This window comes from Hypanus sabinus, chromosome 16 (assembly GCF_030144855.1).
Source record: "Hypanus sabinus isolate sHypSab1 chromosome 16, sHypSab1.hap1, whole genome shotgun sequence".
NCBI lineage: Eukaryota > Metazoa > Chordata > Chondrichthyes > Myliobatiformes > Dasyatidae > Hypanus > Hypanus sabinus.
This window is the reverse complement of record NC_082721.1, coordinates 76283393-76295450: the sequence shown is the minus strand read 5'-3', so window position 1 is coordinate 76295450 and position 12058 is coordinate 76283393. Positions and strand designations below refer to the sequence as shown.

General features: G+C 43.9%; 1 protein-coding gene across 1 annotated transcript in view; it reads left to right on the top strand.

Moving 5' to 3' along the window:
- tecrb (trans-2,3-enoyl-CoA reductase b) overlaps positions 1 to 4916 on the top strand; it is an 80032-nt gene extending 75116 nt beyond the window's left edge. The window contains exons 12-13 of the mRNA XM_059992173.1: positions 780 to 825; positions 3024 to 4916. Coding sequence (XP_059848156.1) covers positions 780 to 825; positions 3024 to 3151 — 174 coding nt within the window. The 3' untranslated portion in view covers positions 3152 to 4916. The remainder of the gene's footprint in view (positions 1 to 779; positions 826 to 3023) is intronic.
- The last annotated feature ends 7142 nt before the right edge of the window (positions 4917 to 12058 follow it).

Sequence of the window (12058 nt, the reverse complement as noted above, 5' to 3'; positions counted from 1 at the left end):
CCAGTTTTAACACATTATCCCTATCCTCCTGCTCATTCAACAGTGGGTTTCGCAACTGCTAATGTGGCCCAATGTATAAAGTAAGTAATTGTATCCAGTTACTGCAAGGCATTACTTTCCATGTGCCTTTACTCTTAAAGCTTGTTGAGTATTTTTACCTTCTTGGAGTTATGCAGCATGGAAACAGGCCATTCGGCCCAACTGGTCCATACTGGCTCAGATGTTCACTAAAGCAAGTCCCATTTGCCCATGTCCTTTCCTTGGAGAACTCTGTGAAATAGTTGGATGAACTGAGGTGCCCATCTAGCTGCCCAACCCCTGAAAATCGGCGGGTCAGCCAGAACACCAGGTTGACATTCCTTCTGTGAACATGAGATATTTGGAGGAACACTAGACACATGGGCCCTCCAGCCTGCCCTGTGTTTCGATATGAACATGGCTGACTGATACTGGCTCACTCCTCATAACCCTCAATTCCTCAATCTTCTGAATATTTCCCTCCTTCAAAAAAAAGTCCTCCCAAACCAGTCTCCATCATCCTCAGAATTCCAGAGACCTACCGCCCTTTACAAGAGGAACTTTCTCCCTGCCAGGGCTGGTTGAATCAATGACCAGCCCCTTGTCTTGCATCCATGTTGTCATATTCGGTACTCTTCCACTAGTGAAACCCTCGCAGGGGCTGGTTGGTTCAAGTGGTGTGTGGGTCTGTAGAGATTCTGGTGATGCAAAGCCTCTGTGTTGCCAATTAATGGTGGTGTTCTCTCCCTGTGATCCTGCAGGTGGGCTCCTGGATTGGCTTCACCGTGATGACACAGTGCCTGCCAGGTGAGTCACGCTGCCAACTCCAGCTAGGACCTTCACTCACAGGAAGCTCAGGGGTTCTTTCTGGGGATCAGATTAATTTCAGGTCCAATCAGAAGCACAAGGGTGTAGTGGTCACAACTTTAAGCCCAACAGCAGTTTATAAACTTTGAACTGAATATTTCCTTGTAATCACCACAATGTTCCTAACATGTGAGAAGGAGCTGCAGGTATGATGCTGTGTCCAGCAGCCATTGCTGTAGTTATAATCAGTTGAGCAGCTGGAGTGTAATTTGGTTGCCACCTGATGTGAAAGGGTCAGACTGATCCTTATCCTAACAGCTTAAGGGGCAGTAGGAGGCTGTCATTCAGCCCCTTTTTTGTACTGTTTTACTTCAGTTTCATGAACCCCCTTTACCTCTTTGCCACTTTCCTGCACTAATCAAAGGTTCAAGGGTCCAATTTAATGTCAGAGAAATGTATACAATATACATCCTGGAATGCTTTTTCTTCGCAAACATCCATGAAAACAGAGAAGTGCCCCAAAGAATGAACGACAGTTAAACGTGAGAATCCAAATGTCCCCCCGCCCCTCGTGTAAGTGGCAGTGAGCAGCATTCCCCCCTCCCCCACCCCACTGGCAAAAAAAGGGCAACCATCAGCACTACCACCGAGCACTCTAGTGTGAGCAAAGCAATAGCAAAGACAGAGACTTGCAGCTACCCCAAAGACTTAACATTTCATCCGGCATTTGATGTATCACAGGTTCTCTCTCTCCCTAATAAGGGAGAGGGTGGTGTCACCATTCTCCCAGTGAGCGGGGAGACATAAAAACAACTCGCTGGTTTACGATGTTAAAAGTCTGTTATGTCACTTTTTTCTAACTCTGTGCCTGAAGATCGCAAAGTTCTTGGTTTTCATGCCCACAGTAGATTTTCCAACACCCCTGATGACACCCAGGTCTCCTGCTGTGACACCGACCCTCGATCTGCCTGTCTCCAGAGCCCCGAGATCTTCGGCTTCCAAACATGAGCCAGACTCTCAGGCCGAACCCTTGGCGTGCTGAATAATGGCCAGACCTGAAACCCCAAGAACAGGTCCCATTCCTGCAAAGAACCAAAGTCAGCGTGTAACTCCAGGTCAGGGTCTTCAAAAGAACCCTGAAAGGGGAAAATTAAGATATTAAAGATGGAAATAGAGCTGTTTCTGAAGATGCAAGCAAAGGAGTTGCTGTTTAGCACCAGCTTAATTTTGCCACCATCTCCAAGGTAATCTTGTATCTCCTGAGCTGCTTTCCAAGGGTCTCTAAGCATCCTCTGTGACTGAGGCTCCATTTCCAGCCTGAGGATGAGGAAATGTTGGTCTTGAATGACTGCTTCATTGTTCAGAGCAGAAATATCTCTGCATCTACTCTGTAGGACCCCATATAAATTTGATGTTTGAATGAGGTCACATAATTCTGAACTCACAAGTGCAGATGAAGTCTGCTTAGTCTCCCCTCATACAACAGACTCCCTTTCTCGGGCTCAGTGAATCGATGCTGCACTTCCTCTCCTCGTACAACAGGTTCCCTTTCCCATGCTCGGTCTAGTGAATCTATGATACACACACTTCTATTATAAGTGGATCCTTCCCTACTCCATGCTGCTGGTTTTCCTCTGCCGAATAGATAAGAAAACAGGATTTTAGATACCTCATACCCAGGTCTCATGTCCTCTGTCAGTTCCCCAGTCTTTTAAAAAATTTGCATAACCCTTTGGGGTAGAGAATTTCAGATATTCTCTGCTCTCGGAAGGAAGTAGCTTTAATTGACTGCCTCCCACCCTCTTGCCCTTGTAGGTAAAAACTACGTTGTGAATACTAGCTACTGAGTATAAGCACAATGAGTTCGGCACTTTCTCTACTGTACAGTGACAATTGAACCCAGCTCTGGTCTTGGCTGCTGCTGCTGCTGAAGCCTCTGCACCCAAACTAAAGGAAGGAAATGGTTTGGGTTTCTGCTAGGGATCAGTGCCCCATTACTCCATCTGGGATCTGTCGATGTGCGAACATTGGGTAGCCCTAGCTTCATTGATTCTGGTATTTCATGGATCTGTAAAAGTAGATAACAAAGGGACGGGGCAGAGAACCTGTGGATAGATCCACTCCACCGTTCCCTTAGGCTGTAATTTCAGGTTAACTGTACCTTTGATGCCTCTAAAGGGCTTCATTTTCTCCCACAGTTGCATTGTTCACCCTGGTTGGGTTCATCCAGATGGCGATCTGGGCAAACAGCAAGCACCGCAGCTACCTGAAGGACTTCCGTGATTATCCGCCTCTGCGCACACCCATCATCCCCTTCGTCCTGTAGAAGCTGGACTCTGCCAGTCGGGGCAGGGAGGGGGCTTTGTGAATCCCCTACCCCTCCCTCTCCTCTCGTCTTTCTGTCTCCCTGTCCTTTCTGCAAAAAAAAACCAATCACAAGCTTCTGCAGCACCCTCTGGTTACACAGTCCTGCGTTTTCTCCCTGATCTTGTGATTGAGAACCCACTGGGGTGATCTTGACTTTCAATGCTGTGTCTCAGGGCTTGGATGGAACGTTTCAGGGAGGGCAGCTGCTCTAAGAATATTAAAACTCCGGTTCTGCTAGGATGCTTGAAGACTTCCTCCATATTTCAAACTTAGAGGACAGGGTCTCCTTGAAATCGTGCTGCTGTGTTGCATTCCCATGTCCTATAATTGTCAGGGCAGTTGGAACATGGACTGTTGGTCCTTGTACAAATATTGCTGCTTACTTCACCCTATTTCGCCTTTGCCTGCCTCATAACCCCCTTTGCACCCTAATTTACTGCTAGCCTCCTCTCACTGTTGGACACCTGGACAATGTAGTCTTAAAGATACTCAGTAGTGAGGCAGAGCAGATCCCTTTCATCTGGTACACCAAGCTTTGTACCTGTTTCCCACGTGTTCTCCATCAGTGTGAGATGAAGCTGTTTGTACTCTCATCCCTGTAGTTTAAATGTCTGGCAGCCCAAGCCCTGTGAGCTGTGCTTGTGAGTGTGTCCTGTCTCTGAACTTTGGGATTTGTTAGAATCAGCAGCTGCTTTTAGTGGTTGTTACAGAGGTTTCAACTACACTGTTGGGAGATCTGGGCAATGTTAGTTGTGTGTTGTGGGTTCTGGTGGCTGCTTGGTGTCAACGATTCCTTTTCACAGGAAATCCTGGCGGCCCTGGAGCTGCACAGAAGTCTTCACTAAGGGCCCCAGAAAATGAAAGGGTGGGACAGGAGCTCTAGTTTCCAGCCTATCCCCACTGCCAATCAACTCTGCACACTCTGATCCTTCATATCAGAGTGGAGGGAGCTTCTCCTGTGTCTAATCCCTGCTGTAGCTGTCTGGGATTGTCTGATAGACTGGAACACATTCAGGTGTTCGGGAAGAACTGGGTGGGTTGCAGGGCTTTGGTCACAGATCTCCGTGATAGGGATGAGACCAGATCACTTTCATTATTGCTGGCACTGTGTTTGGCCTCCCACCCCCACACTTCCTAGATTTCTTTCTCTCCGTCACCCCTGACTTTTATTTTTCTCTGACAAATTGACGAGGAGCAGTTACAGCCCCTTGTGATGGAGCAAATGAACAATAAGACCAAAGCAGGTCCCAGCACTGAATATCAGCAGAGACCTCATCCTGCTGAGAAATCTCATTTGCACTGTGTAGTAGGGTTGGGGTAGGGCAGGGGGATTAAGAATATCGGTGTGGAGTTTTCCTGGCTTAGTTTAACTGTGAGGCTGCATGAGGAATTCATTCAACTTCTGTTTCTTGCACTCTGATTGAATCGCTGCTCCTCATAATTTTAAGTCTTAATATCAACGGTGCGACTAACTGCTGTCTATGTGTAATGGCGACGCATTGCGCGGTTTCGATACTCCTGCTATCTGCTAAATGTCGTTCAATGATGTTCTGGTAATTGTATCTGTGGCTTACTGGGGAAGATTGGGCTTTCAGATAACAACTTTAGATTCTGGTGATTCATTCTTTGTGATAGGAGATTAAAGGAACAATTTTCTTCAAACTCTGCACATAAGCAATAATTATTCTGTTTCTTTGTAAACAATAAACTTCATTCGTCTGGTATAGGCTTTTTGCTGTGATTCTTTATTGTTAATTTTTAAATGTCCCTTATAAGTAAAAGCCACGGCCAGTTTCTGTGTCCAAAATATTTTTGTAAATAAAATCCCATCTAATAATTACACTCAGTGGCCACTTTATTAGGTACACCTGTACGCATGCTCATTAGTGCAAATATCTAATCAGCCAATCATGTGGCAGTAACTCAGTGCATGAAAGCATGCAGAACTTGGTCAAGCAGTTCAGTTGTTGATTAGGCAAAACATCAGAATGGGGAGGAAATGTGATCTTTGTGGGCTTTGTTTGGAGAATGATTGTTGGTGCCAAATGGGGTGGCTTGAGTATCTCAGAACTGCTGAGCTGGGAATTTCACACACTACAGTTTACAGAAAATGGTGCAATAAACAAAAAAAAAAAAAAATCCAGTGCGTAGTAGTTCTGTGGGGAAAATGCCTTTTTAATGAGTGATCAGAAGAGATTGACCACACTTATTCACGCTGGCAATCTCAAATAATCGTGCGTTACAACACATCAAACCTTGAAGTGGATGGGCTATAGCAGCGGAAGACCAGGAGCATAATCTCAATGGCCACAGGTGTAGGAGGTACTTAATAAGGTGGCCACAGAGTGTATGAATATTGGTGAATTTAATTGACCTCAGGCTGGGTCAGGAATTCCTCTGCTGGCAGCCCAGGAGGGGAAGGTCACGGGTAATTGGCTGATAGTTCAACATCGATCCTGTTGTTCTAGGCCTGATCTCTACCCCATCAGCTCTAAATAACAATGCTAGGGTAGGAAACTATAGGCTAGTAAATTTAGCATCTGCTACCCAGATGGTGCTGGAGTCTATAAACAGAGAAGGAACAGTTAGTCACTTAGGAAGCCTTAATGCCCTCGATCCATGTTAACATGGCTGTATATAAAATGAAAATCATTAACAAAGTGGTTTACAGTTCAAGGAGAAAACTTGCAGAGTTGATAGAGGGAAGCCATAAGACACTTAAACGTCGCATTCTCCTTTTCCAGGGAGGCCAAATCCCTTTTGTTCCTATTTCTGCTGGTCCTCTCACACCCTTCCTTCTTTCCAAACAAATTGTCTTCCCTTCCCCCTATTACCCAGTTTCTTACCCAGAACACAAATGGGTTCCATCAAACTGTCATCCACACTCAAACCACTAAATCCTCCCACCCCTGTGACTGTTCCCACCTGCCCACCATCCTTCATCTGATTCCACTTGGCAGCACATTTTCTTATCAGATTTCATCATCTGCAGTCCTTTGTTGCATCCACGTGTCACTTCCTGGCCACTGTCACTATCACCACCCCTAACTCCAGCTGACTCCATCTGCCTATCAACCTCTCCCTCGATGGATGTGTATGAATATCACATGCCAGCTCTTGTCTCACCTCTCTATACAAGCTAATTCCCCTCTCCACTCTGCATCTGGTTGCAGGGTCTCCACTTGAATCATTGGAAATTCTTCTGCCTTCACAGAAGCTGCCTGACCCACCAAGTTCCTCCAGTAGTTTGTTTCTTGCCAATAAAGGACTGGTACACAAATTAAGAACTCCTAGTATTGGATAAGTGTATTAACATGGATTCAAGACCTATTTTGAAACAAAAGATCAAGAGTTGGAATGAATGTTTCTTCTTGAAACCAGGAGGTAACAGTGGAATGCTCCAAGGATCAGATCATGGTCCTCAACCATTTACTAACTGTTTGGTGACTTGGAGGGGCAGACTAGGAGGTGTCCAAGTTTACAGCTGTCACAGGGGGAAAGAAGTGGGAGAGCACATTGCAGTGCAATACAGAGTGAGTGGGTGAAAATACAGTAAATGGAGTTTTCTGTGGGAAAGTGTGAGGTCCTGCACCTGTGAAAGGAATTGGAAGGTAGACTGTTGTCCAAATGAGTGAGGCGTAGGTTAGAATTCAGCTGTGGCAAGTAGGAAGTTAAGTGATGTGAAAAAATACACCAATGTATTGCTATGATTGTACAAGTTCTGGAGTACTATGTGTCTTGATCCCTTAAGACCATAAGACCTAGGAGCAGAATTAGGCCATCTGGCCCATTGAGTCTGCTCCGCCATTCAATCATGGCTGATCCTTTTTTCTATCTCCTCCTCAACCTCAGTTCCCACCCTTCTCCCCGTAACCTTTGTTGCCGTGTCCAATTAAGAACCTCTGCCTTAAGTACACCCAATGACCTGACCACCACAGCAAATCCCACAAATTCACCACTCTTTCTCCACATCTTTGTTTTACAAGGGTGCCCTTCTATCCTGAGGGTTTGCCCTCTTTTTCTAGACTCTCCCACCATGGGAAGCATCCTTATCACATCTATCCAGTCTGGGCCTTTCAACATTTGAAAGGTTTCAACGAGATCCCCCCTCTCCTTCTGAATTCCAGTGAGTAAAGACCCAGAGCCATGAAATGTTCCTCATATGATAAGCATTTCATTCCTGGAATCATCCTTGTGAACCTCCTCTGGATCCTCTCTAATGCCAGTGTATCTTTTCTAAGATGGGCCCAAAACTGTTCACAATACTCAAAGTGAGGCCTCACATCCTTGCTCTTGTATTCTAGACCTCTTGAAATGAATGTTAACATGACATTTACCTTCCTCACCACCGACTCAACCTGCAAAATACCCTTCAGCGTGTTCTGCACGAAGGCTCCCAAGTCCCTCAGCATCACAGATTCCTGGATTTTTTCCCCGTTTGGAAAATAGTCTGCACATTTATTTCTACTTCCAAAGTGCATGACCATGCATTTTCCAACATTTGCCACTTTCTTACCCGTTCTCCTAATCTAAGTCCTTCCGCATCCAACCTGTTTCCTCAACACTTCCTGCCCCTCCACTGATCTTTGTATCATCTGCAAACTTGGCAACAAAGCCATCTATTTCATCATCTAAATAATTTATATACAGCATAAAAAGAAGTGGTCCCAACACTGGCAGCCAACCAGAAAAGGATCCTTTTATTTCCACTTGCTGCCTCCTACCAATCAGCCAATGCTCTAACCATGTTAGTAACTTTCCTCTAATACCATGGGCTCTTAACTTGGTAAGCAGCCTCATGTGTGGCACCTTGTCAAAGGCCTTCTGAAAGTCCAAATATACGACATCCACTGCATCCCCATTATCTATCCTACTTGTAATCTCCTCAATGAATTCCAACAGGTTCATCAGACAGGATTTTCCCTGAAGGAACTCATGCTGACTTTATATTACCTTGTCCTGTGTCGTCAAGTACTCCATCACCTTATCCATAACAATGGACATCTTACAAACCACTAAGGTCAGGGTAACTGGTCTATAATTTCCTTTCTGTGCCTTCCTCCTCTCTTAAAGGGTGGAGTAACGTTTGCAATTTTCCAGTTTTGGCACATGCCAGAGATCTTTTGAAAGATCATTTCTAATGCCACCACAATCTTAATGCTACCTCTTTCAGAGCACTAGGGTGGTCTAGACTAGGGTGGCACCAGACTAGCATCTGGTCTGGGTGACTTATGTAACTTTAGGTCTTTCAGCTCTTTGAGCACCTTCTCTCTTGTAACAGTAACTGCATCCACTTTTCTTCCTTCACACACTACAACATCAGGCATACTGCTAGTGTCTTCCACAATGAAGATCAACATGAATTTTTCATTTAGTTCTGCAGCCATCTCCTTGTCCTCCGTTATTATTTCTGCTGCCTCATTTTCTACCGGTCCTATATCCACGATAATTTCTCTTTCATTTTTAACATACCTGAAAAATCTTTTACTATCCACTGTGATATTATTTGCTAGCTTGCTTTCATATTTCATCTTTTCCCTTCTAATGATTTTTTTCGTTGCTCTCTCTCGGTTTTTATAAACTTCCCAATCCTCTATCTTCCCACTATTTTTTTGCTTTGTTGTATGCCCCTTGTTTTGCTTTTAAAATGGCTTTGACTTTCCTTGTCAGCTGTGCTTGTACTATTTTACCATTTAAGTATTTCTTCATTTTTGGAATTCATGAGTCCTGCACCTTCCTCATTTTCCCCCAGAAATGTACCCCATTGCTGTTCTGCTGACATCCCTGCCAGCAGCTCCTTCCAATTTACTTTGGCCAACTCCTCTCTCATACCACTGTAATTTCCCTTACTCCACTGATATACTGCCACATCAGACTTTGCTTTCTCCCTATCAAATTTCAAGTTGAACACAATCATTTGTGATCACTAAGAGTTCTTTTACCGTAAGCTCCCTAATGGCCTCAGGTTCATTACATAACACCCAATCCAGTATAGCTGATCCCCTAGTAGGCTCATCACAAGCTGCTCTTAAAAAGCTATCTCTTAGGCATTCAACAAACTCACTCTCTTGAGATCCATTACCTACCTGATTTTCCCAATCCACCTAATGTTAAAATCCCCAATAACTACCATAACATTGCCCATTTGACTTGCCTTTTCTATTTCCTGTTGGAACTTGTGGTCCACCTCCCAGCCATTGTTGGGAGGCTTGTATATAACTGCCATCAACGTCCTTTTACCCTTGTAGTTCCTTAACTCAACCCACAAGGATTCAACATCTTCCAATCCTATGTCACACCTTTCTACTGATTTGATACCTTTCTTTACCATTAGAGCCACACCACCCCCTCTGCCTATCTTTCAATCCCTCTGATATAACGTGTAACCTTGAACATTCAGCTCCCAACTACAACCATCCTTCAGCCATGATTCCGTGATGGCCACAACATCATACCTGGCGATCTGTAATATTGCAACAAGATCATCCACCTTATTTCTTTTACTACATGCATTTAGATACAACACCTTGAGTACCGTATTTGCTATCCTTTCTGATTCTGCATCTCGAATGATTTGATACTCAGCCTGCTGTCTGCAACTAAGTCCCATCATCGGCCTGCCTTTCCCGACAATCCTACTGCATGTTATCTTCACTTTTTTACCATCTGCCCTTTCCAGAGCCCTTTCACTCCAGTTCTCACCCCCCCCCCACCCCGCCAAGTTAGTTTAAACCCTCCCCAACAACTCTAACAAACTTCCCCACAAAAATATTGGTCCCCCTCGAGTTCAGGTGCAACCCGTCACTTTTGAACAGGTCATACCTCCCCCAGAAGAGATCCCAATGATCCAAGAACCTGAAGCCCTGTCCCCTGTACCAGCTTCTCAGCTATGCATTTATCTGCCAAATCATCCCGTTTCTACTCTCACTGAAAGGGTTACACTGGTTAATGCAAGCTGGCACTCCTGAAGAGATTAACTCAGCTAATACCTGGGATGACAGCTGTCCCAGCACGAATGGCCAATAAGAATTAGTCTAGTATTGTAGAGGAAGGATCAGATTGAAACATTTCAGATCTTAAGGGTGGGTGTTGAGGTATTTCCACCAGTGGCAGAACTGCAAACACGGGACAGAGTTACAAAATCAGGAGCAGCCACTTAAAATAGAGGTGTGCAGTAACTTCTCACAGAGGGTGAGAAATCTGAGATTCTCCACCCCAGAGGATGTGCAGGCTGGACGATTAGAAGTAAAGGGGAGGGAGATAAGTATTTGACTGGCAGGGGATGGGGAGATAGTAGAGGAGCAGAGACCTGGAGCAGTTCGGCTAAGTTAGCAAATTTCACGACACATGCTGGTGATGATGAGCCTGATTCTGATCTCGTGGAACAGTATAAGTGGGGCATGGGTAGGAGTTGGGCATGTGGTTGCTAGGAGGCTTTCAGTCCTAAGTTGCCATGTTGTGAAGAGTTCCACCATAGGGTTTTGCTTGACTGAGAATTGCCCCAGGTGGAGATAGTTGGTGGGGGGGGGGGGGGTTGGTGGGCACATGTAGAGAAAGAACAAGACTTCCTGCTGTAGCAGCTTTTTGTAGTTGCTCCTATTTTATTTACTTTACTGTTTCAACCTGTTTTGAAACCTTACTTTAAAACGTGATATTGTTTTGCTATGAGTACAAGGGGTGCCAAAGGTGCTAAAAAAGAAGATCCTCCTGCATCTTTGGAGTTGCTTCGAAAACACAGAAAAGAATCTTCCGCTGAAATTAAACAAATAGATGCAAAATTGGATTCTGTTCAAAAAACCTTAACTGAACATGATAAACGAATAGAAGAGAATGAAGGAACTCTGATGATTTTGGATGTGAAAATTGATGACCTGCAAAAGCTTTGTGAAAAACAATCTAATGAAACAAGTCTAATCTTACAAGTCTAATGAAAAATTAAGACAGAAGATTATCAATTTTAAAAATAGAAGCAGAAGAAATAACCAGCGAATTCTGGGCCTTGAAGCGTTAACAGAAGGCGATCAGCCTACGGAATTCTTTGTAAGCTTTTTGGCACAAGTATTTCCTAAAATTTTACCGTCTTTACCTATGATTGATCAAGCTCATAGATCGCCTGTGCCCAGACCAGCTCCAGGAGCAAGACCCAGATCAGTAATAATCTGTTTTCATGAATTTCAAACAAAGGAACTTTTAATTCAAAGAGGAATATTGATTATAATGGCCAGAAGATTAGAATTGTCAAGGGTTTTTCACCCGAGGTCATGAATGAGTGATCTAAGTTCAAAAAGGTTATGTAGGAACTTTTTAACAAAGGTTTCAAGCCTTCTCTTCCTTATCCTGCTCGGCACAGAATTATACTGAGGGATGGCTCTAAGAAATGGTTGTGTTCGACTGAGGAAGCTCAGAAATTCTTAGAATCAGGAGATTTAACTGTTCAGTATCTTTCTACATGAATAATTGCTTCTTTTACTTTTACTCTGTAGCTAACTCTGTTTTTGAATCTTTTAATGCTTTAGAGAATAAGATTTTAATGAGTTAATACCATGTGTTTTCATGTTTTGAATTTTAATAGGCTTTTTATTATTTTATATTATACTTATTCTTCTTGGGTTTTTTTCAATCAAGAAGGCTTAGTATGGGTATTTTTCATTTTATCATTTTGGAACTGTAATAATTAATCTATATGTGTTCTTGTTACAGGGGTTGAGTTTTTTCGCCGTCTGTTGTTTTGTCTAGGTTGGAATGCAGCCAACCTTGAAATCAATTTGGAGCTAAACCAGTAGGTTTTTTGGGGGGAAATGTTGTTATTAGTTGTAGCTGTCGGCTATCTATTGGTCAACCTTCTGACTTTGTGGGGGGGATGTTT